Source organism: Cibotium barometz, chromosome 28 (genome assembly GCF_041138505.1).
Source record: "Cibotium barometz isolate CiBa-2024 chromosome 28, ASM4113850v1, whole genome shotgun sequence".
NCBI lineage: Eukaryota > Viridiplantae > Streptophyta > Polypodiopsida > Cyatheales > Cibotiaceae > Cibotium > Cibotium barometz.
Window position 1 is genome coordinate 39,738,293 of NC_141073.1, and position 27,842 is coordinate 39,766,134.

General features: G+C 32.1%; 1 protein-coding gene across 1 annotated transcript in view; it reads right to left on the reverse strand.

Annotated features, from left to right (window-relative positions):
- Positions 1 to 27,842, reverse strand: part of LOC147622818 (agamous-like MADS-box protein AGL11) — a 162,435-nt gene that overhangs the window by 28,756 nt on the left and 105,837 nt on the right. Inside the window, exons 3-5 of the mRNA XM_086822702.1 lie at positions 7,246 to 7,307; positions 7,050 to 7,149; positions 6,906 to 6,947 (exon numbers count right to left, since the gene is read on the reverse strand). Coding sequence (XP_086678828.1) covers positions 6,906 to 6,947; positions 7,050 to 7,149; positions 7,246 to 7,307 — 204 coding nt within the window. The remainder of the gene's footprint in view (positions 1 to 6,905; positions 6,948 to 7,049; positions 7,150 to 7,245; positions 7,308 to 27,842) is intronic.

A 27,842-nucleotide genomic window follows, 5' to 3' on the forward strand; every position in this document is an offset into this window, starting at 1 on the left:
CTGGCTTCTCCAAAAATCTCCTTGTCTTTGCTCCAGTCATGGAGACCTTTTGAGAAACCTCGTATGACATACCAGAGGCCTGCTTATTCACTTCAATTTTCACGTTTTCGCCATGAGAGCCTACAGAATTCAAAAGATGCTCTAATTTACCAAGGGTTGCAACTTTCTTCTCTTGTGTAGGCATTGTGAATGCATAATCGATATGGCACTCAAGCAATCAATCCAATATTCTCATGAATGCATGAAGTGTGCAAAAGTGAATATTCTTTAGTGGAAAATTAATCATGAGGGTCCAATTTGAATTCCTGTTTGGTTCTCCTAGCATATCAGGAGACATGACATCTTCCACCATCTTTCATTTGGTTGTTTCTCATCTTCATCATCACTTGACGTGGTTGGAACTACTGCATCTTCCTGTTTCTTCTTCCCTTTCTTGGGACCTTTCGAGGTATCCTTCCCAACAGAGCCAACCTTCTGCAGATCTCTTCCATTTGTCTTTTTCTGTTTAGGAATATCAATCTGAGCATTGCAGTATGGACAAGGCCATCTTGATGTCACGCCTTGAGCACAACCCATCATGCATTTAATTTTCTTCAAATCTCTCCCAAGATGCCAATCCACCTTGAACTTTCCTATGTTTTCTACATCTAAAAGTTGACCATCAATTTGCTTTTTAATTACATATGTTATCCAGGGAGTCCTTTCAAACATCCATGTCAATACCTCATGTGTCTCCTGATACCTTGAATGCACCAAGCCACCAGAACTCTTTCTCAAATTACACACTAAAACTTGGTTTGGTAGTCTTTTCCCATGCACATATCATGGCCTCATTCATGAGCGTAATTCTCATACGTTCCAACTTTCGACCTTTCACAATTTGGCACTCATCTAGCTTGAGTACAAATGAAAGTGTACTCCCCAAAACTGTAAATAAATGGTAATTTATAATATTCAAGACAAAATAATCGTCTTCATTTTTTATTAAAAAACATGAATAGTAGCAATTGCAAGTTCTCACCTTCTGGAGAAAGACCATAGAACTTCACCATAGCTTGTTTTAGTCTCTCAATATGAACAAAGATGTTATTGTAAACATCATAGTAAAACTCTGTACTTGTTGTCTTGATTTTCTTTCTGCTTGACCCTATGTCTAATGTTAGTGTGTCCTCAACGTGATAAAACTGTCCTATAGCTCACTGCACATCATCATTATTGATACGCTTGACATTGTGAATCACCTTGAGTGTACGAAATAAAGTGCCAGTGATTCCTTGTCTTAGAAATGCATCTTTTACAACCTGACGGATTGCTTTGTACCCTTTCATGCTGATTCTAGCCGCATCACAAGCCGCATCATGCTCATTCTAGCCGCATCACAAGCATGTTGAATTAATCAAGAATCGAAGGAGGTGGTAATCTCGCTCACCACATTGTTGACAATAGCTTGGCGTATTTTAGGATGATGAGAGTCAGTAATAATTGAGAGAATATCCTTGGTATTCAGATAGCTTTGACCAAATCCTTCCATCCCTCTTCGTTTAGAACTACACACCTCTTGCAAAAAATTCCTGGCAGAACACAAATCATGACTATTTTGTTTAAATCAGTGCATAATGAAAGTTTATGTTACTTACTTTGTTGCACGAATCCTTTTCTTCCGTGCTCCACCGTTAAACGCAAGAGATTCTATACCAGAGCCAATGTCTTTTTGCGTTCACGAGCACCATTTGGTGTTACTTTGAGTCGTTTGATAAGTTACTATAGCCTTTGAATCTTTGCATCCTTCTCCACATTCTCTGCGAGGATCTCTTTCATTTTATCTGATGATGTTTTAGGTCCTTCTTAACATTGTAAAAGACTGAATTGTGATTCTTGTAAATTGAGATTGGCGAATATGGGTTTGCCAAGCTTCACTTGTAGTCAATCTTCTGTAGTATCCTAGTAAGCCAAGCTCTCCTTCACCAACAAATTGCATAAAAGATGATAAATCACGGAAAGGAGGGCTTGCTCTTAATGGAGGGTCAATTGGATAGAGACGCCCATCAACCCAAAGATCTACATTTTTCTCCTTAGCTATCCTACAAGCTTGGACAGATTGTGCATCAGAAGGATGGGTTTTTTTAGAGCTGTCATACTCTTCAGGAATACGAATGTGGAAATCAACCTTCTGTTTTCTAGCTTCATAAGAGGATACAGACACAACTTGCAAAGGCTCCATAGCTAAGCAGAGGAAGAAGCTAAAGCAAAGAGATCCTCAAAGGGGAGAGAGAGAGAGAGAGAGAGAGAGAGAGAGAGAGAGAGAGAGAGAGTGAGTGAGAGAGATTGTTAAAACTTTGGTGTTAAAGGTTTGTTGTTGGGGGAGGTTTAACACAAATCTGTTTTTCTAAGTAGAAAATGATATTTTTGATACACAAATATACAAACATGGAGTTTTTCATCAATAAATTACATTTATGAGAAAAATTAAAAAACAATAATTTTTGGGGTCCCCACAATTTCGAGATCTCATGGATGTAGTGGTTTCTGAGAGTTAGTTATTTTTATGAGGTTGTGGGGACTTGACAGTTAGTTATGGATGTATTGGCTCCTAATAGGCTTTTGATGTGACCCTTGAATTACAAAGCTTTTTGGAGGGAGAAAATTATTTTCAACATACATATTGGTTGGGTGCTATTTTTTCCATCTCAAAATGTAAAAAAATAAAAAAAATAAAAATTTTCACTTTTTGGGGTCCACCTAAATACGAGAATGTTTTGCTGATGTGGAAGGGAGATATGGTGGGAGTTAATGAGAAAGGAGATTTCAAACTGGTAAGAAAGATTCAATTTGTAGATAGTGAAGATAAAAAATTCATACATATTGGTTTGGTGGTGTTTTTTTCACCTCAAAATGTAAAAAAATTAAAAATTAAATTTTTTTTCTCTTTGGGCCCACCTAAATACGAGAATATTTTGCTCTGTTGTGGAAGGGAGATATGGTGGGAGTTAATGAGAAAGGAGATTTCAAACTAATAAGAAAGATTCAATTTGTAGAGAGTGAAGATAAAAAATTCAAAAAGTATGAGAAAAGTCAAAAAGTAAGAGAGAGTATGAGAATATTCTCTTTAAAAAGTAAAACTAGGGGGTATGGCTGATGTGGCAAGGCAAAAAATAGGGGTCATCATAGCTTTTGTCTCCCTTAAGCCCAGCTTCTTAAGCTCTAATCCCTTAAAATTAGGAATCCTTAGGAGGTCCTTTTTGGGTCCAAAAATTTCCTAATACACACTTACAAAGCACTAAGCATGTGAATAAAGGCTAAAAGAAAATCCCAAATGTGAAACAAGATCCAAAATCGTGTAGGAATCACCACATAAGTTTTCAAAATTATGCAAATCCAAACCACAGCGTAGGGTGCATGGTGAACACTCCCCAAATACACCAAATCGACTCAATGTGTACAAATAACCTTCTTGAGACTCAAGGCATGCCGCATGTGAACAAACTCAATCATCGCATGTGATAACCCAAATTCATGCGGACCACTCTACGCATGAACTGCCCCTTGATCCCAAGAAAAGTAAGGTAAATGAGGAAAAGTGTGAAATGAAGGTGTAATGATGCACTTTGCATTCCTTGCGAAGGAGGAGTTGGCCACAACCACAAGAGTCGCTCTACTGTTGTGTTGATGGTGAGAGCAAGCGGCTCTCTTAACTATTAAGCAATCTTACTTGGGATGTTGAGGAATAGTGTTGCTCTAGACCTCTGAAGTACGTAAAGAAGGAATGAGAAGCTGTGCTAAGAGCTCCTCCAAGAGAGCTGGATGATGCTGCTATTGGCTGCATCATCGATGATGCTGCTATTGGCTGCGTTGAGAGGTTCTCTTGGGGAGCTTGTGCTTCCTTCTTGTGATTTTGGGCATTACATAGCCTCTTTCCCTTTCCTTTGTTGTTATAGGTTATGAGAATTCATAGCCTCTTGTTTGAACAATTGTGGTGCCCTATTATGGTCTTTAACGGGTTTAGTAAACCATAATGCTTATCATTGCTACATTGCCGCTTCTATAGGTAGCTCTCCTTATATGGATACCTCTCCTTCTATAGAGAGCAAATGCTCTCTTCACACTTTCACAAATATGCTACCTTCAGATCTCTGTGAAATGTGGTTCTCCTCTAATTTGAATGCTTAGTTTGGTTGCAAGTGACACCTTAGCGATTGCTATTTATGTAGATAGGATTTAAGTGTTTGCCACCTTGGCCAGCTAGGTTAGAAGAACACTCTTTGTGATGCCTAGCTTGTTGCAATTCCTTATGGCTCCCAACCAATTAATGGTTGTTGGTAGTCTTTTTCTCCAACTGCCAACACAACCACAATGTCCTTTGGTGTACGAAGCACAGTGGCTATGGCCAGAGGACTAAGTTCAGCTCCAAGTGGGACTTTATAAGTATCAACAAATAGTTGAGCAGCAAATTTCCACTCAATAGTGCATGCATACTTCATCTTATGCCTTGCATACTTCAGCTTATGCCTTGCATACATCATCTTTGATATGCATACATCATCTTTTTACAAATTTGTCAACCTCAAGCCATGGATGCCTTGTTTGTATCAATATTAACTTGCATAAATCAAGATTTACATCAAATTGGCTTACCTATCAAGAATCTTGCAAGATGTGCACTTGCACTCCAACACACCAAGATTCACTTCTGTCTCCACTTCTTATACATTTATGATGACTAAATAAAACTTGATATTGAAGTTTTCTTGAACAGAATGTAAAGATCTTATACAAATTCCAAGTAAATCAACTTTAGCATAAGATTAGGGTTGAAAGTAACTCACTAGCATTATTTCTTGTACTAAATTTGAAGAAATTTGAATTTTCTGCACTTTCCTTAAAAATTTGCACTCAAATCTGTTCAAAATTGCTATAAATCTGCACTCAGCACAGCACTCTATAACTTTGTAATAGAAATTTGAGAACTCTAGATAGTTATCTGAATATTCTACATAGTAAATTGAAAACTTTGCACAACAATCTGAACTCTGCACAACAATTTAAAAACTTTGCACAACAACCTTGATTTTATGCACAACAACCTACTTCTTGCAATGCTTTTTCCAAGAACTCATATTTGATAATCTAGAGTTTGATCTTGAAGAAATAGGAGCTTAAAGGATTAATATTTGAAACTGTAGACTCTCTAAGCAAGGTAATGGAAGATCACTCAATATTGCATAGTGTTAATTTTCTTAGATTTTCTTAGGTCAAGGTTAATTAGGATAATCCAAGATTAATCTAGATTAATATAGATGCATCTTTCTTGCATGGATCACTCTAAGTATAGAAAGATCATTTTTTTATCATTTTATCATATTTTTTATTAATTTTAATTAATTAGAATAATTTGTATTAATTTAAGTTATATTAGGTTAATTTGAGTGCATGTGTATTTTCTATTAGTTACTTGATCTCATTTGAGGTACCTTTTGAGGTACCTTGTCCCCCAAAATCTCCTCTCTAAGCATTGTCCCACTGCATCATAAACTAGACACCCTGATCTTACAACAACCCATGACTCTAGAAGAGAAGGATTCCTTGTATTACTATAATTGTATTTGGTGTTGACTTGGCTACTTTGTGCATGTTACATTAAAGACATGATATATTTAATGTAATATAAATGAGAAGGAAATATTATACCTTGATATATGAATAAGAGTCTAAAAGTGGAGAAAATCTTGTATTACTATCACTGTCTTTGGTTCTTACCTGGCTACATGCATATTACATTGAAGACATGATAGCTTTAATGATATATGAATAAATATATCATGTCTTCAATGTAATATGCATGTAGCCAAGTAAGCACCAAAGACAATGATAGATACATCTTTTTGTATACCACATCCTTATTTTCGAATAACACTTTCAAAGCTTAAATTAAGGAGTTATTACCATCCAAAGTAGGCTTTCATGCATAATGCTTTGTTACCTTACAAGCCTTTAAATTTAAAGACTTTGAAATCCAAGGTAGGTTTACAAATTTAAATCCTACCCTCACCTTTGATACTCCTTTCTTACAAACAAGTATTAGAAAAGCAACATTCATGCAAGGAAATCTTCCTTGATTGTGACAAAAGAAAATGTCTATATCTCCTTCTTCATGATCGAGAAAGAATGTAGCCTCCAAATTGTTTTTCTTCTTCTTTTCTCATGGAAAGTCCTACTCTGTTCTCAAGCTTCTAATTATATGGAAAAAAAGATTCTCCTCATGTCTAATACATCATGACTCTCTCCTCATGTCTAATACGTCATGACTCTCTCCTCATGTAAAAGGTAGTCCTCATGACCATATTCCCTAGCCAAAAGTTCACAACTCCTTGCTTTAAAATACTTACCCTCTATTAATGCAAGGAGATCTTCCTTGATGGTGAGTCCAGCAATTCTTTCGCTAAGACCTACTCTTTTCTTCCCTTTATGCCTCTCCTAAACAAGGATTTGTTTCTTTCAATAAACCATTTATGTATGTTTGGAACCCCTAGAATTTCCTCCGCCTCAATTACTAGCTTTCCTTTAGCTTCACATCCACCATAAACAAAAATGTATTTACACCTAAATAAACCTTAAGGACTTTAGCCCCCAGAAGAACACAAAAATATGTGCAACTCCTACTCCCAAACTCCATGTGAACCTATTGTACATGACTCCGCATAGTGGATCACATTCTCCACAATTGCGAAAAATAAAAGAAAACATTTAACAATGTAGTTAGTCCTTGTTTTTACTATGTTTTATTTTTATTTTGTTTCAATAAACTTAGCATTGCCTCCTTTCAAAAAATAATGTTGTTTCTAACTATGAAGAATGTTTATCATTTTATGTACATGAGAATACCTATTAAATGTATAAATAAAGCTTACCCTTTCATGTCTTTCTTGAGCTTCTACTTGCAATAGTTGCACCTACATTATAAAACATGTAAATATGAAGCTTTTATTATGAAAAACATTTTTTTCCACATCTCATCCATAGAAAACCTATAGTAAAATGTTGAAAATGCTTACCTTCTTGGCTCTGATCTTGTTAAGTGCAATATCAAGTCCATTTTCGATCCTTTCAACCTCATTGAGCTTCAAGGATGTGAGATTCTCACCCAGCATGTAGCTGTGAAGTTTTTAAAAACAATTGTCAAAACTCCTTGAGGGAAAAAAATCAATTAATACATGATGAGTTTTAAATCTATGAAAGATATTTGGGTACCTTTGTAGATTCTTTAGGTAGCATATTTGCTCCCTTAGAAGAAGAACTTCATGTCTCCAATACTATTTCAAATATAAATAAAATCAAACCAAGACTTGAAGGTTATTCTATCTAAAAATGTGAACATACTACATTTAAAAAAAACTCATGCTACTATATTCATAGAGTGTTTAAAGATCAAATAAGAATTTGATGATCCCATATAAGGCTTTGCTATTATTTTTTGCTGAATGGTATTGTTTTTATTGATAATAAATGGCCACCTAGTTCATTAAATGACTAAATATCTATAAATTAAGCATTTTAATTGAGTATTATTATGATTTTATATTAATTAAAAATATTTCATTAGTCAATTTTTGAAAAGAGCGATGCATACCTTATATATGCTTTCCACATGTACAATGTGTTTTTTACAACATTTTAACCATATTGCATTTGAAACAAAATGTTCATATTGAATGTAAACCGTATAAAACAAGATAATATCACAAAAACATACTCAAGCTTTATTGTTTTTCTTTTAAAAAAAACTTTTACTTTTAAAAAAAATGTAACTCCTTTCTGAAAAAAATTTGATCAACAATAATATGTACTACTAGAATTTTGTAATTTACATGTACAAATTTCAAGAAATGTGTGGTTAGGAGTGCTAAAAACATGTATTATTTACATATCATCTTTAAAGGTAAAATATAATTTACCATTTGATGTCTTTGAAAATTGAAGATAATTTTTTACATCTTTCCTTATACTTTAAAGATTTCAAGAAAGAAAATGTTTTCACTAGCACTAATATGGCATGTAGGAGACATAAGAAGAGACCTAAGAGAGTTTATTGTATTTAATTAAGAACGTTTGAAACATGTACCTAATAAGAATAATTTATAATGAATTAGATATCATATATAAATGTTAGTTAACAAGTAGTAGATTTATTATTCAAACATTGTGCATGGTCTAATGACCAGGCTTCCTAGCGAATATAAAAGAATGTTACATGGATTTCAAAATAGTATTTTATTTAGATCTTTAAATTTGTAAAAATAATTATAGGAGATCACTCACATGGTCAGTATTTTTATGCCTTAATAAATAAAAGAACATGTAAGTTTAGATTACTATGAGACTCCTATCCCTCTATCTGCAGCATAGGATTCACAGTAGCATACATAATCTATTTTTTTTCTCTTGGTTGTTTGATTGATTAATAGTCAAAAAAGAAAAAGAAAACATAATGAACTAGATTCTATGCTTCTAATACTTGGATTTTATAATTTAATTAGGTTTAAATGAGTCTCCTTTAGGCACACAAGATTTTCACTTCTATCAACCTCTTAGTTTTATGTAAAAGCTATGCGATAATAGTATGAGCCTTAATAGAGCTTGCAAACTCTTGGATCACTATTATAGAACCTCATTTAGATTAGCTTCAAATCACCAAGCTTTACATACTAATCCCCTCAACACATATTCTTCTCACTTATGTTTACGTGTGGACCTCCCTAGAATCCCTTTTACATATTTCAAATCATCACTCGTAATTGGTTGCATCGACCAACTTCTTTCATGCCTCATTGTGCACTATTACCCATATTTTACTCTAAAAAATACCATACAAATCAAGGCCTTAAGAGGGACCTTCAACCTCTAAAATAATAAATGATTTTTATAAATTGATTTGAAACGTTAAAAATTGCCCCCTGTGGACAGACGATGTGTGTAACAACATTTTGTAGAAAGGGCTATTGGATATCAATGCCTAGAGATTTATATAGTAATTCTCAAGCACTGTTCATATTTATATAATCCTTGTTATAATAAAGATACATGGTTTAGAAACTATTCTCAATATCCTTGTTTATACAATCCTTATTATAATAGAAATAAGTGGTTGAGAAAATATTCTCTATACGCATACACAAAAATGGGCTAGGAGACAAAATGGTGCAATGAGGGCTTAAACAAGACAAGACACATAACCAAATAGACAACATGCTAGAGTGGGCTGATGTTTTATAACTATAATCCACAAACATGGTACACATACGTAACTCTCAGACACCATTTATAAGGATCAGCTTGAATAGACATGAAAGATGCAAGCATTATGAGGTATTATCTAGTAGTTTTTAATGAACTCGTAAAACACCAAAAGCAATGGCACCAACTATGATTATGGACCAACAAGGTCTAGTCATGGTCAACCTATGCATTCAAATCTATGTATAGGTACTAGGAACCTCCCGAGCTGCTTATAGTACATTGACCATCACCATTTATTAACTCCATAGCTTCTATTCCTATACAGTTTTTTCTTATTAGTTTGAGATCAACCATCAAAGCTTCTATAAAAAGAACATATGGGTGTCAAGTTTTACTAACTATTTTATGGAATAAATAACATGCTATGGTTTTTTATCTCTATATTAGTGCCATATGAATTAAAAAGTTTGTGCTATCAAAGATTATACTTATTATTCGTGTTTCTCGCATACACCATATGTTGTATCCTCTTACAAAACATAGTATTATTTAAAAGCAAGAAGCTATGTGGAATATTGTAAACATTAAATTAATTAGAATGGATAAATATTTATCGTGTGATAACTAACATAAACCATAGAATGTAGCAAGACATCTATATCCAATGAGAAGTGTGTAGAGTTTGGATTTTAGACTAAAATGGAAGCCCAAACAAGTGGATAATGGTAAAAGAAAGAGAGTTTGGAAATTTAGTGATCTATAAAATTCTAGAAATTACTAGGATCTAGATTAATGAGAAGTGCTAAGAGTTTGGATTTTAGACTAAAATGGAAGCCTAAAGAATAGATAATAGTAGAAGAAAGAGAGTACCACACTTGTTGCAATGTGTAGGAGATAAGGCAACAAAGTAAACAGAACTTTTAAATGAGTAAGCCTAAGTTATGAGGCTTGCTTATGGGACAACCACCAACTACCTTTGCACCCATTTGGTCCTAAGTAGCCACTCTCAAGGAAGCTTGTTGTCGTGTGGTTTGAAGCCCTTATATCTTTCAATTATTCATCCTAGCTAGCTACATACATGTCACTCATTACATGAATCACAACAAACAAATATTCATTCTTGCTTGCATCTTTCTTCTACCAAGAAGATGCATAACTACCTTGTAGAACTATCTTACCATTTTTCAAGCCATTTTTTGTCTTAAATTCTAATAATTGTAATTTCTAGCATTTTGGGGTTGGTTTTTGTACCTCCCTCCACATTTGTATGTCCCCCTAGATCTAGAGCTTGGTTTACCCTTATTCTGACCAACTTAATGACATTTTCTTTGATGTGTTTAACTATCCTATATGTTGTTAATTATACCTTCTATAGTATATTCCTCTTTGGCCTTGTATGGACTTGCCACTTCTATACCTTTGTTCTCCATGATAAAGTCTTGTTATGTTGATGTCCTAGCTTGTACAACATTTGTCAATCCCATCTCCTCAAATGTTGATGCCCTTGCTATTTAACTATCCTATATGTTGTCAATTATACCTTCTAGATTATATTCCTAATTGGCCTCTTCTAGACTTGCCACCTCTCTACCTCTGTTCTCCATGATAAAGTCTTGTTAGGTTGATGCCCTAGCTTGTACAACATTTGTCAACCCCTCTTCTCAAATACGAGGGGGGAAATCAACTCCTTAAGGTTGGAATGTTTACTTCTAACTGAGCTAGAGTTTTTAAATGGTTTTTAAATCTTACCTAGCCCATGTCATGTGACCAAGACTATGTCAGCTTAATCCCCAACAAAGACACTCTAATGGATCACTGTTGGTGCAAAATATTCTTGATCTTAAGCATACAATATTTAATCCTTAGAGATCCTTACTGATCTCTTTGAGCTACAACTTTGGTTTGGATGAATATTTAACCAAATATGCAGTCTACCATGGAGAGTAGTTTTGAAACATGGAGCCAATGAAGAATTCACTTTGCATATTCATGGATGATGATACATCACATTTGATCACACATTAAGGGCTTCAAACCACATGACAACTCATGGAGAGTAGTTTTGAAATATAGAGCCAATGAATAATTGAAAGATATAAGGGCTTCAAACCACATGACAACTCATGGAGAGTAGTTTTGAAACATGGAGCCAATGAAGAATTCACTTTACATATCCATGGATGATGATACATCACATTTGATCACACATTGGCAAAGTGTCTATCAAGATGCCATCAAGTTGTGTCAAGCATTTATATTACACAAACCTAATGTTACTAAAAATCTATTTTTTATCGGTCAAATGGTTGACTAGAACTTGCAAGTTAATTTTAACTCACAAGGTTAACTTTTGTAGAGGCTCTAAGCCATGGTTACAAGATGATTGTAAAGTGGGATTAGGGCTAGACAACTAAAGGTAGAAATAGAGTGTGCCCAAAATGACTAAAACCCCACTTCTGATTGGATTTATTAACAATTGCGGAGATGGAAAAATGTATATGATGACAAAAATTGTAATTACACATGTTGGAAAACATGAAAATCAAATTCTAGCTTAAAATACAATCTCTAGGTCTCCCAATCAGGCTAGTACTTCTCCCAAGAGGATTTGATCAAAGTCAAAGGGTAAGTGTATATTATTTTTTGACTTTTTCAAAACTTTTGACCAACCAAAGAGTAATGGATCGAGAAGTTCAATGAATCTTCTTGAAGCTCCAAGGGACTACTCTCAAAATATCTGAACACTTGGGCAAGGTAAAAAATAGGCTACAAATGAATTGGGGTTTCTACTCATGATTGACCTTGCCAGTTGGGATATCAAATAGTACCAAAATTTCAGAGCTTAATGGATCTAGATGTACCTCTTAGAGAGTACTAAAAATCTATGCAAACACTCACAAAATAGTCCCAACCAGTTTTGATTGATTAAGGTTTTGTGGTCAGTCCTATAGAACATAGTCAAAATGTCCCAAAAACTGACATAGTGCATCCTAATTGCATTTACCATTTCTCCAATGCATCAGAAGTGTTATTCAGAAACTTTAGGTATGTATTTGAGTAGAACTAATTGAATTCTTAAGTATTAGGTATGTATTGGAGTAGACCCAACTAAATTCATAAGCATTAGGTAGTATGTATTAAAGTAGACCCAACTCAATTCATAAGCATTATATATGTATTTTGAAAAAGAAATGGGCATAATCTTCTTTGCAATTCCAACCAAATCTTAAATGAAAAATTGCATCCACTATCCATTGGCAAGACATACACAATTGTCCAATTGCATTTGTCCATTTACCACTTGTGATATGTTGAAGGAATACTCTAGCTTGTCGAGCTCCTGACCAAGTCTTCTCACTCCTTACCAAAGTTTAGAGTCTGATAGCAATGTTGAGGACATGTCTTCACTTTATGTACCTAATCCCATTTCTATACTTCTTTTGTAACAAAGTAAAAAAGGACTCAAGTCAATTTGGAGCCAAGGCCAAGGGATGAAGGGGGATGTGAAAGGGTCCAAGGGCTAGGACTAGGGTGGGGCATGTCCATGGACATTAATAAGTGTAGTGTGAAAGGGTGGCCTAGTATATAAGTGAATATGGGCCAATGTTATGGGAACCTTTTGATAATCATCAATATACAAGTCAATTATTCTCTCTTCTCTCTAAACCTACACTAATCATTCTAATTTAGGCTAATCCAAGGCTAATCTAGATACTCATTTCTTTAATTAGTATCAGAGTTTATTTTTTGATCCACTCTCATCTTGGTTTCAAGAAAATTTCAAAAATTCTTGGATTTCTTGATTTTCTTGAATTAGAACTGGGACATGGTGATCTTGATTGAGTGAATTTGATCATTTTGATTCATTTTTACTAAGTTTTGGGGCCATGGGTTGGCTGAGGATAAAGTTTGAGGGAGCCACTCCTAATTTCAAATCACATGACCGAAATTGGAGAAAAGATTGCTAATCTTGATTAGCGCTAATCCAAAAACGTATTTTCTTTTCCTCCTTCTCCATGATTGATCTTGGAGTGATTAGAGCTTCAATCCTTGGCTAAATCTTTGCGATACCTTAGGGTTTAGTCTTGAGAGGGGATGATCTTCACAACAAGCTATCCAATGGAAGATTTAGTTGATGAAATTTTCCCGTCACACGGTGCCGTTGATGTGCATTTTTGGGGACTGATTAAGAGCTAAATACACCATCTTTTCTTAGCCAATGTATGGCTTAAGGATTAACAAATCTTTCATTAGCCAAAAGATGGCGTTTTCCTGGGATTTAAGATTCAATCATCGAAGGGAGATTTTTGGAGATCTCAGGAGCGATTTAGTCTGTCTCTGGTGCGATTGAGTCCATCTTAGCTTAGCCAATGCATGGCTTTAAGCTTAGAAAAGCTTATTAGGATTATCCAAAAGATAGTCACTTCTTGGGTTTTAAGATTATATTGAAGGCGGATATCTACGAATTTCAAGCACGATTTAGACACGACCTCGGCTGCAGATTGCATGGAAAATCTTGTGAGTACATTGATGGTATTGATCACATTAATCATTTGATTGCTTATGGAGCTTAGCAATGATGAGAATGGCTCTCCAAGTTCTTCAATTACTCTTTATCGTAAAGGCTTTTGATACATTAGTGAGCTTCCATTGATCTATGGATTGATTTCCATGGTCTTTTATTGATTTTCATCAAGAAACTAAGAAATATTAGTCTATATTACCCTAATATTGAATCTCATCATATTGACAAGGTTGGCTTCATCCATTACCCTTATTGAGCAAGAAATCATTATAATAGGGCTTCATTGCTTGATTTCTTGAATCTTGAGACTTTGGTAAGTTTTTCGATGGCTATGGAAGCCACATACATGCTTATATTTTCATTGGTGGTTTTTGCACTTAAGTCTGCATCAAATTGGTAACTCTTTTGGCAATAATGGATTCACATAGCTAAGATTAATCGTGCATTGGGGTGAATTTGGAGTTGGTTACGGCACAATGTATACATAATGGTGCATAGGAGATATGTTTTGACTCAAATGGTTGGGTTTCATGTAGTTCCTTACGCCTTTGGTGAAAGATTTGATACCGGGACACATTGAAAGTTATGCTTATCAGTTGTAATGATTTGGCATGCATCTATAAATGAAATTTGTAAGTTATCTTTACTCTCATCTATTTCTAATCTTTCATTTGATTCTTGCATAACTAGAAAGCTACATATGTGGTGAAGGTACCTTGCCAAAAAGGATAAGAGGCCAAGGAGAGTGTTTCTTGAACTCATCGTGCCATGAGTGCCATGGTAAATTTGTATGGTGGGGGATTATGTACTATGGTGGTGAAGACTTGGCCCAAGCCCTTGCTCTTGGATCTCAAACTTGAGTAAGGGGGTTGGAAGAGCTTGTTGGCTGGGAGGTCAAACATGGTGTTCATTGCTTACCATTTCTATCCGTGATATTTATTATCTAGTCTCTTATATTCTTGGTGCATCTATTCACTTATTTCACTAGCATTGTGTATGCTTATGTGTGTTTGTGCTTCACAATCTAAGTCATTAACATCATTAGCATTGCAATCTCATCATTCACTTTCTAACATGGTATCAAAGTCTCTTGTCCCTCTTGATATGGACATGAAATTTGTTGGGGAGCAAAACATAGAGGATAAAAGTAATGATATTAGCATAAGTCCCCCCTTCCTACTTTCTATCATACCTTGACCTCGTGGAAGATATTATAGCTTCTTGTTTCGTAAGAATTTATGGGCTAAAGTGCAGTCATAATTCATAGTTTTTTGGAGTATATTTTGATCAAAGACTTTATTTAGCCAATTTCTCATTGCTTTTCAAAGTTTTTGAATGTGTATTAACACTATTTTGGTAACTGAGCAGGACATAAATATATCTTTTCAAGGGTTTGCTAAAAAATTCATATCTTGTGAATGAGAGCAGTATTTTAATATTTCTCTTCTAGGTCATGTCTTCATGAATGTGAAAAACCTTAGAAAATTATTAAAAAGATAAAAAAATAACCTTAAATACAATTGATAAATCACCATAAGTATAGGTATATCTAGCACTATAATCCAAACAGGTTACTAATTTACAAAGTTAGTTCCTACATGCAAGAAAATAATGATCTTGACTCATTATAAATTTCTCTTAAACTTTACATAGTATTTAAGAGATTAGAAACAAACTTCTCATAACAAAAAAATTATTATATTGATAATTAATTAAATTATATTTACCTTTTGGAATCGTTTTTTAGTTGTTGAGTCTTTGACACCCAAAATACGACAATAATGTGAGCTTATATGGTGATTTACTTTAGTTATACTAATAAATCAATGTCTCCACTAAAGTAATTGGTCAAGAATACATTTCTAAATATTTCAATTTAGTTAGAAGATAAATTGATGGTCTCAACTTTTAAAACTGCATTAATAACAAAATAACTTATATGGATCCTTGCTTATATTTGGATCATCTAGTGAGAAACTTATCAAAATAGTGTTTATGATTATATAAAATGACTAGATATTCAACTTAAAGACTTATGAGATGTTGAAAAATGTCGAAGGTAGTCTCTTATTCTATAGTAATAAATATGGTTTAAAATTTATAAACTTTTGTCTTAAAAAAAGTGCTTAAAAGGATAGGTGTATATGTGATTGGCTCTCACAAAATACATGAGAAAAGTATAACATTGTACAAAACATGTGTACAAGATTCGGTCCTAGTCTATGATTGACTAACTGTAAAAATCCTCAAAGTTAACATTTTTTGAGACAGCTAAATACCTTAGAATTTTTATTAAGACCTTGGGAGTTCTAATTGATTTTTAAGGCTTAGTAAGCTGAATTGTATTACACTATATATGTGTTTGTGAAGGAATGCACAACCAAAAAACTTTAGAAAGCAATGAGAAATTGGCCAATTAAAGCCTTTGATCCAAATATATTCCAAACAACTCTCTATTATGATTGTAATTTGGCTTATAAATTCTTATGAAATTAAAAATTCTAGAGATAACTATTGTGATCCCCAGAAATCTCATTTTGTTTCACTATATACATGATGATATGAAAAAAGAAAACCTTTGATTTTCACTATCTGTGTTTTCTAAATAATTTCATAAAGTTGGTCAATAAAGAGGACATAGACATAAATATATCCACAAACACTTTTTTGTCCTATAACGAAACTAATATTAGTGCTTCACAAACATATATATAGTGTGATATGATCCAGCTTAGGCTCAAAAATTAATTAGAACTTTAAAATTTAGGTCTTAATGAAAAATCTAAGATATTTAGCTGTCTCAAAAAAATTAACTTTGAGAATTTTTATAGCTAATCAAACAATCATAAACTAGGACCAAATATTACACAAATGTTTTGTACAATGTTATGACTTGCTGGTGCATTTTGTGAGAGCCAGTCACATATACATCTATCCTTTTAGGAACTTTGTTTTTTACAAAATTTTACAAATTTTGAACTATATTTATTACTATAGGATACGAGACTACTTCATGTATTTTTAAATATCTCATGAGTATTTAAGTGAAATCTAGTCATTTTATAAAATAATAAACACTATTTTCTCACTAGATGATCCAAATATAAACAAGGATTCATATATGTTGTTTTATTATCAATGCAATTTTGAAAGTTTCTTATGGTGATTTATTAATTATATTCAGGACTATTTTTATCATCTAACTAAATTCCAAAGGTTTGCCACATTCATGAAGACATTCGTTAGAAGAGAAATGCTAAAATACCACTCCATAGAATATAATATTTTTAGCAAACCCGTGAAAAGACATATTTATGTCATGTTGAGCTACCAAACTAGTATTATGCCTCTTTTTGCTTTATTACACACATCCTAAAGGTGTAGTCTTTCTTCTTGACTAAAATTATAGGAGATATAAAGGGTGATTAACTAGGAGGAGAGACCAATTCCTTGATATCAATGAGCTCTTTTACTTGCTTTGCCACACCTAATATTTTTCAACCTTTGATAACCTCTCCTTGGGGACAAACACTTGGGAATTTGGAATACTTCATACTCATTAAGTAACCATTTCATGACTTCATGCATTTCTTTATCCTTAATATTGTCTTGTTTTTTACAAAGTTGTAACATGTATATGCATCCCATACTCTTGATCTCTCCCTTGAGTTATGTGGAGTTAATCAACTTCATCCTTGGCATATGACTTCCAGTGAATGTAATCTCTTTATTTACCATCCATAAAACTCTTATATCTAAGCTATAAGTTCATTATGAAAGACCCAACAATAGCCAATACAATCACAACCCAATATAATGTGAATGGTACCCATGTCCCAATACAAATTAGCCTTGCAAGTGTAATCACTTGTGACCAATGTGAAATCCATCTTTTCCCCACCATTAGCCATTTGAACTTTATGCCACGAGGGTAGATCTATGGGCAATCATTTGAGAGTGTACATAGATTTTATATTGATGAAGCTAAGTATGCTCATGCTATCAACAAAACATGCACCACCCTTCCATTTATGCATGCCTTAAGCCTTAATGCACTTACACTCTTACAACCAACATAGGCATCACTAGACATATTGCACAAAGTGGCCATAACAAACATGCATAGGCAATAGTAATCCATCATCACAATCAACTTATCTCTTCTTTGAACCACTTAAATCAAAAATAAATTGACTATCATACTCTACATCTTCAACTTCATTGTTGGCATCTTCAAAGCAATCCTCATACTTGTCCACATCTTCTTTTGTGCCTTCATCATTGCAAGACTCGGTGAGGATCATGCTTAATGTCATCTTCTTGGATTTTCAAACCTTCCAATGAGTCTGGTACCATTTGTCTCACTACACTTGAAGCACAATTCCTTGTCCTTCAAGTTGTTGATGTGATCTTCACCAATGACCTTGCTCTTGTTGGCTCCTTTATCATCAACATGCTTCCCATGAACATTTAAAGGTCTAGGAAAAAATCAAAGATTTAAAAGAAAGTTTGTTTTTGTTGGGTAAACAAAATCCATGTTTCTTTAACCCATAAGTTAAAGAAAGGTAGATAACCACTTGTCAAACCACCAAAAATCCAAAATTGGTTTTTTCATTTTCTTTCCCTCTACTGGATCTAACACTATAGATCAATTTATCTCATCTTGGAGGCTTCAATTCCACTTTTATCTTGATCTTTGTTTCAAATTCATCTCTATTTTCCTCTTCCAATGGCGCACGTTGACACCCTTCTTCTTTCTAAATTACTTCTTTTCCTTTTTTTTGTGCACTAGCGAGGCCATCAATAGAAGCTTTATGCCATAAGCTTTAAATGCTAAAAAAATTTAAGCCTTATAAAGCTTATCTAAATTTGTTTTCAAACCTATCAAGTTCTCAAATTTTTTTAACTCCCCTGCCCACAACCCAATCATAGCCTTGCAGTTTTTTTCTCTTCAAAAAAAATCCAGAGTGCTTTTTGTGTTTCTAAATCATTATTTTACACCCCAAAATTTCCTTGAAGTTTTTTTAAAAATTAACAATTTTTGCAAGCAATTGGCCAACTTTCTAGCCATAGAACCAAATGGATTCAAGCCTCTTAATCTCCAACCAAAGGATTTGGGTGCCTATTTCAACCAACCTATCAACGACAACACCACCAATGAAGATGCTAATACTTGGGATGGTGAATTTTCTAATTATCCACTTCCACAACTGACTTTTGAAGATTGTATTCAACTTCTTGAGAAACTAATCTAAGATGAACAATATAAGCTCCTTGTCCTCGAACAATGACTTGTTGTTGGTAATGAGTTCTCTACTCCTCATTTTGAAGACACACGTATCACCAAGATCATCAAGGCTACTTTCAATGCTTGACAAACAAGAAATGACAATAACATTAGCCATTGTACTTTTGTTTTTATCAAATTTAATGGCAAAAAAGAATACTTGTCTTATGCTTTCATGGGGTTAAGTCAATTGGATGATTATTTTTCTAAGGAGACCTTTTCAGAAAGGGATAAGATAAAATATATCACCAAGCAAATGGTTAATCGTGCATCATTATTGTGGAATGTTCTTTGTAATAGCCATGACAAACAAACTACTTAGCAAAATTTCAACACAAAGAGAACTCAAGTTTTTGCCACCGAAGTTTACTCTTAAAGCTTGTCATTATGGGACACTTTGACTATGTCCCGACCATCAGACGATACCCCAATACATGAGGAAATTTTAAAAAACTCTACTTTAACTTTGCATGCTTAAGGATACAATTTAACGTTGTTTATGAATCTATACTCGAAGAGACTATTCAAGCAGAGGTGAACATGTTCGGACCTACTTCACTTGTTGATAAAGCTCTTTCTTTAGCTTATGATGTAGAACACAAAAGAGGTTTATATAAACTCTCTCATCAATTTAATACTTCTTTATCCAAAAATCAACAAAACCTCAAGCTTCAACCTTAGGTAGAACTTAGTAATGTATACACAAATTCCAATCAAATTATAAAGACTACTAATGATCAAAGTAATGTAAAATCAACCCAAGCCTATTAGTCACAATACTAGTTTTACAAAGAAAACTTGACCTATATACTACAACTATAACCAAATCCGACACTTTGCTTCTCGATGTTAGAAGACTTCCAAACTGTACGTTGCTTAAGTTCACAACATCGAAGAGGTGCTTAAGGATGTGACTATGCTCCAGATTGGTCCAAAGATATGCTACATGATGATGATGGTATCCCAACTAAAGAGATGTGCCAAGTGGTTCTATTTCATTTTATTTATTGCTTAAAATTAAGAGTAAAATTAATATTTATGATATTACTATGTTACATGATGATGGTAGTTCACATGATTGTTTTCCTACATGTGTTATTAAGAAATTGCAATTAGAGATACACTCAACACGTTATAAGGTTAAATCTACATTCCAAGGTACATATTATAATGTTACTAAGGGAATCAGGCAATTAGAAATTGTTATTGGTCCTTATAAAGAGAAAACAAATTTCCTAATTGCACCTTTGCACACTAGCGATATCATGTTAGGCATGCTATGTCATCATCATCAGTTCAATCCTCAAATTGACTATGACATACATATAATGTGAATCACACATCAAAATGAAAATCTAACTCTTCATAGAGTGAGGTCACACATGAACTTTATCCATTTTTTAATCACACTCAGGATAAACATGTGTAAGGAAACAAGATAAAGCTTACATGATTTATGTGAATGAAATTGAAGCAACTGACCATAGATTGTCATATAGTCAAGAAATTTTTCTAGATCAATGCAAAGAACCTTTTACCGATGAAATAATCCCAGAACTACCTATGTCTTATCCAAAAGACCATATAATTGAGATTCTCCCTAGTAGTCAAGCACCTCATAAGGCCCGTTATAGACAAAATCAAATTCAACAAAAAGAAATACAATGACAAATAAAGACCATGGACGCATATGACCTGGTAGTTCTTCTTTTGGTGCCCCAATACTCTTAGTTCAAAAAAAGAATAAAACATATTGCATATGCATTGATTAAAGGGATGTGAATAAAATAATTATTAAAAGCAGGTATCTTATTCCTTGTGTTGATGATTTGTTAGATAAGCTACATGGTGCATGTGTATTTAGTAACATATATTTAAAATCTATATATGATTAGATTCGTATGCATACTTTGAATATTTACAAGACTCTTTTTTGCACTCTATCAGGTCACTATAAATTTCTTGCTGTCTTTTGGTCTTACCAATGCATCTGCCACATTTAGTAGAATGATGAAACACATTTTCTTGAAACACTAATACTTTGCCATTCTTTTCTTTGATGACATTCTTATTTTCAGTCAAAATGAAGAAAAGCACAAACAACATCTAACATTTTGAGTCAAAATGAAGAAAAGCACAAACAACATCTAACATTTGTCTTCACGAAAATCAATTGTTTGTAAATCTAGAGAAAAGTGCATTCTTTAAAAATATATATATATATAGGTCACATTGTCTTATTAGCTAAAGGTATTAGAGTAGATTCCAAAAAGAAACTCACATTATTAAGACTTGGCCTACTCCAAAGAATGTTACTGAGGCTCATTCTTTTCTAGATCTTTACAATTATTATAGAAAATTTATTCGAATTTTTTCTTTGATTGCATTACCTTCAACTATACTTCTTCGCAAGCCGATTATTTTCTATCATTGGAATGAATATCAACAAAAATCCTTTGACATACGTAAGCATATTCTAACAAATACCCATAAGCATATTCTGACAAATACCCAGTCCTTAAATTAACTAGGTTTTCTATACCTTTCTTCCTTGACATCCACTGATGCATATGAATCATGTACTAATGCAATTCTTATGGAGAATGGTTATCCTCTTGTATATGCAAGTCATAAGCTCAAGCCCTGTAAAACTAAATACAATACTTATAATAAATAACTTATTCTTATTATGCATGCCCTTCATATATAGAGACATTATTTAAAGGATTCTGAGTTTCTCATTAAAACTGATCAATAAAGTATATAAATTACATGACATCTGCTTTCCTAACCTTTGATATCCGATCATCATATTAAATGGACATTATTTATTGAAAATTTTCATCCCCTCATTTAATATCAACGAGAAAAAGAAAATGTTATAGCTGTTGTATTAAGTAGATATCCTTCCATTACAAATATTTATGTTCTTGACATGCATTACAGTAATGCTATGTGTGATACATATGTGAATGATCCTTAATTTCATGATATATGGTTGAAACTGCATTCTAAACTATTTACCAATTGCTAATTATTCATACCATAATGGATTCCTTTTCTTTGAAAAGCGTTTATGAATAATTCTTTAATTTAGATAATTATCCTTACATTATTCATAAAGGTATAAATACTATAAAAGCACTATAGGATATTTTTATTGGTCTAACTAGAAAATAATGTTTCTAACTTTATTTCTCAATGTCTTGTTTGTCAACGAGTCAAGCAAAATTATGAAAAAAAAAATGGTTTACTTGTGCCATTACTTATTCTTAATGGTCCTTGGGAAGAAATTTCTATGGATTTCATTAGTGGTTTACTTGTTACTTTTGCACGAAATGATATTCTTTGGACAATTGTTGATAGATTTATTAAGCAAGCATATTTTATTGCATCTAAAAAGACATTGTCTGCTTCACAAGCTATATACATATTTTTATTAAAAATATCTTCACACATCATGATTTACCTAAAGTTTTTGTATCGCATCGTGACTCTAGATTGTGTAATCATTGATGGCTTGCTTTATTTTCACATCTTGAATCTAAATTGATTTCACGTCTACTTTCCATCCCAAAAGCAATGGCTAAATCAAAGTAACTAATAGTATCATTCTAAATTTATTAAAGTCCTATACTATTTCTACACTAGATACTTAGGACCAATATCTACATTTGCTACAAATTACTTACAATACTACACCACTCTTCTATAAGGAAAGCTGCTTTTGAAGTCATGTATAGTAAGAAATTATTGACACGGGCTTCTCGACTTTCACATATTGTCTCTACAGCTAATTATTTCACTAGACACCATACCCGTATACTTTAATAAGTATTTGAAGCTATAGCTAAATCTGAAACATAATATGCCAAAATTAAGCAAATAAGAAATGTAAGGCAATCACTTTTCACTCATGAAGGTGATTATATTTGGCTTCATGTAGAGAAAATAAGACTCAAAAGTGTAAAGACACCCGATCGTTAAATTATCCCCTAGATTTTATGGCCCATAATGCTTGTCATCTAGATACTCCATCACATCGACAAACTCATGTTATAGTCTATTACTAACCATTTAGAGACCCTCTTCCAATCTATTCAGACTATGATGATTGTCCATTATTGGACTAAGATTCTGAGACCGACGAACCAAAAATCATTATAGACCATAAGCAAACAATAACAAGAAAAGGTAATATTTATCATAAATATAATCTAGTTAATAATAAAGGCTACCCCATTAGAGATTCTCAATGGTTACTTGATCATGTCCTCGTTATCTATCCATCCTTGATTACATCTTATGTTCTTAATTGTCCATGATGTTTATTTATGATTTCATGACAATTGAGGGCATGTTTATGATTGCATCTTATGTTCTTACTTACCCATGATGTTTATTTATGATTTTGTTATCACCCCTCGGGCATGTTATTAGAAGTTAATTCATGGAAGAATATTTATAATCCCATGTTCCTTATTATTTATGAATTCTCTTAGACGAGTTTAGATTGTTACTCCTTTCCAAATCCGAGTGATCGTAGCCTACTTTACATGTACGTAAGTGAATCCATACATGCATGAGAGTATTGATTGCATCTTCTTGATGTTATGCATTTTAATCAATTCTTCTATTAATTCATTGACATAGTTTTGTATGGTTATTTTATCCGTACATGCATGGAAGTATTGGTTGCATCATCTTCATGTTATAAGTTTTGTATGGTTATTTGTATTTTTATCAATTATTTTATTAATTGATCAACATAGTTGATATAGTTGATATAAGTGTAGGTCCCTGGATTGGATAATAGAAGAGAGGTGGTGGTATGGTCAAGAATATTTTGAGATAATTGATTTTGAGTGTCAATGAATATTATTTAATTTTGTGATATACAACTCTCATTATTTTATTTTAAGCATCATTCTTATTTATTGATGATGTATATATATTTATTGACATGTGAAATCTCCCTTGTGCATACTTTTTATATGGTTTTAAGTTCACATCTATTTTTTAGTAGATTAACTCACACATCCAAAAATAAAGCAAGCTATTTTTTAAGATTAAGCTATTTTTTAAGAACTCCACATATTTGTAAAAGGACACTACTTTGAGCCCCAAAATTTATTTCAAGCAATTAAAAATACACCAAGAGAGTAAGCATGTACTCACGCTTGTGTGTAGACAATCATTTATTCTATTTTAGGCTTTATGTTTGATACTTTGCAATCAATCAAATAGGTTCATGTCAACCTCCCACAAGAAGAATAGCCATCCTATTCTCTAGCCCTTGAACCTTTTACATACACTTATTCTTGGCCTTGGTCCTAAATAGACATAAGACTTTTCACTTTGTTACATAAAATCAAGTATATAGTCTATTATTATTATATATAGTCAAAAATGTTAGAAGTCATGTATTACCACTCAAATAAAAATATACATAATACTATCACTTGATTAAAGCAATAATCGTAATTTACACCACATACAAATAATCATATTTCTTTAGATGACATCAATGGTTGTTGTGAAGATATTATAACTCATGACTTTAATACTTAGAAATACATCACACATCTATGTTAATCCTAAGTGAGATCATTGTTAAATTATTTATGGGCTTAAAGTACTTTCTTTTAACTATGAAAATTCTATTTTATGAAAAATAATACACAAAAACTCATTATCTATCTTTTAAGAACCAAACATATCAAATAGAAGCTTTATAAAATAAATATTTTTTTTTCAATAACTAGAAAATATCAAAAAAACTAAATATTTAATATTTACATTGAAAATATCACACATTTATTGAAAGATATTTCACTTTATGCTTCAAGATTTATCAACCAATAACAAAGTTATAATTTAGTGGTTTTTTTTACATCTTTGCTATGTTTTCCAAAAAAATGTATATTTCTTTTTTTATACACAACTTATGAATATAAAATGCTATTTTTTTTAATATCGATCAAATTTAGCACAAGTACTTTAATTATTTTATCACTTTTAGAAAGAAAGCTACATAGTTTATATATAATGTTTTAACAATTGTACCCAAATTATATAAATTTTATGCCAAAATGAGTATTCTCAATGTGTTAAATCCACAAAAACAATCCAATTATCTTACAATACCATTCTTGGACCTCCATATTATCCTTGTTCATTTACTTTTATTTGAGGTAAATCACTCTTTAAGAAATCCTACTATCACGTAAGTTCACACTCTTTGAGAAATCCTACTATCATGTAAGTTCACACTCTTTGAGAAATCCTACTATCATGTAAGTTCACACTCTTTGAGAAATCCTACTATCAAGTAAGTTCACTCTTTGAGAAATCCTACTATCACGTAAGTTTACAGTCTTTGAGAAATCCTACTATCAAGTAAGTTCACTCTTTGAGAAACCCTACTATCACGTAAGTTAATGGCTCTATATAAAAATCCCTTATATATATTTTTGGGCATTTTAGGACCCTCTAATATACTTATACACATACTTTTAAGGCGGCATAGTAATACAACCCTTGTATACAATGTATAATGCAAAATATTACGATATCATACCGATTAACTCATGTGATTCATATATTTGTATACAATGACTATTTTGGTGTCCATTCAAACAATATTATCTAACTAATTTTCTCACATCATATCGTATGTTTGGAGGAGTGATTATACAAATCATCTTACCATATTTTAAAAGGTTTTCTCTTATAAAAATGATAAAAATACAAACATACAAATACATATGGTCCAAAATACGACTCAATTTAAAACAAACTAAATTTATATACTAATGTTCTATGTTATAATTTTTTTTAAATTTTTTCTTATCCATATTAAAATAAAAGAATAATAACTAGTTTAATTATTTCAATCCTCTCAATCCATATATTTGTATAAATGAGGTATATCTCCATTTAAAAATTAAGCAAGATTAGAAAATAAGTCACCTTACAAGAAATACTATATATCTTGTTTAGGTTTTACTCCATAAGAAATCAATGAAATGTCTTCTCGATTTTGATAATTATCGATTAAAAAGGATTACTTTAGGGATTAAATAATTAAAGATGTAAAGATTTCTTTAAGTTTTATATTTTTTTATTCTTATGATTTTTTATCTAAATTTTAATATATAAAATAAAGGTTATGAAAGTTTTTTCAATCTTAACATTAAAGAGGGTTCTTCATTAATGTACAAGGATTTAAAACAAAAAAAGGTTCAAAGAAGATGATCTAACTCAATTACAAAAATTTCAATTAAATAATACTAAATATCTTTAAAAATTAATTAATTATAAATATTATTAATTTTTTAAAAATATAAATAATTCATAATATTTATGTTTATATTTTTTATATATAGATATATATAAATATATTTATACATTTCTATTGTTATATTTATTATATATAATATATTTATATATTTATTATATAGATATATATAAATAATTAATATACATATTTATCAAAAATATTTTTTACTATTATTAAATTAGATCATAAAATATAAATTAATGAATGATTAATCTTTTAATTCAAAAAATTTTTATTTTTTAACTAAAATATTTTTTAAGCATCTATATACAAACCAACTATACAATGCCTTGTTTCTTTCCATAACTTTTATTGAATGTTAAAACAAAAATAACAAAAGTATGAATAATTTGAGAATCTCTTTTTGCACTTAAAGTTTTACGTCAATCAAGTAGCTCAAGATCTTTCCCTGGTATGAATTTCCTTTTTATCATAAGAATGTTAATCATGTCTACTCACTTGAAGAGTCATTACACATATAAGAATACTAAAACAAGTTATGAGTTGAATATTAATCAGGTTTACTCATAAAAATATTGATCATATCTACTCACTTCAACAGTCATTACACATGTAAGAATGCTAAAAGAAGTTATGAGTTTGAAAATATTCAACTTGTTTAAGTCATGATGACCAACCTTCAAGGAAGAGATACCAACAAACAACACAGTGGCTAGGAAATCCCTGGGAATTCCCCTAACAAACTGATCTTGATATGGCTTATCCCTTATATGGATTTATGTAGGCCACTAAAGAAGTATATATAAATAAGTATCATATTAATACTATAGAAAGATGGTAATCTAATATTTATGTTTATGTATGTTATATCCAAGTAGTAACAAATATTGGATGTATGTTTTTTGTCATATATCATATATATCTATAAATAAATGCTTCTTTAGTAGTTTGGAGAGTTTTTTTTCGATGATTTCTCTTCTTTCTTCTTATGCACTTATTAGGATTCAAAGATCATGTGGTTGCTCCAAGATTCAATTTCCTTGTTATGTCTAGGATTGCAAGAATAGAGAATAAGAAAGAAAATAAATAAATAAATATTTCTACAAAGAGTAATCTCATGTGGTTTCTCTCGAAACTCCAATATGGTTGTTATGTTTAAAATTACAAGGAGAGTGAATCAAAAATATGTACAATGAAAGAAATAAAACATAAGCAAAATACCCAAAACAATCTATAATACCATGAGTAATACAATGATACCATGGATATATTGACCCATAAGAAAAGGGAAAGGAACTATAACTAGTATATACATATGATATTACCCTATAATGGTAATGCCCACCCTCACCAATATTAATCTGGGGACCAAGAGAGGTTTCTTGAATGGAAGTATGTCATATTGGGTATCCAATAGCATCCTAGATCTGAATCTTTTAGGTAGAGAATTGTGTGGCCTACATAAAAGATCAAGCTCTATCACTAAGGACCCTTTT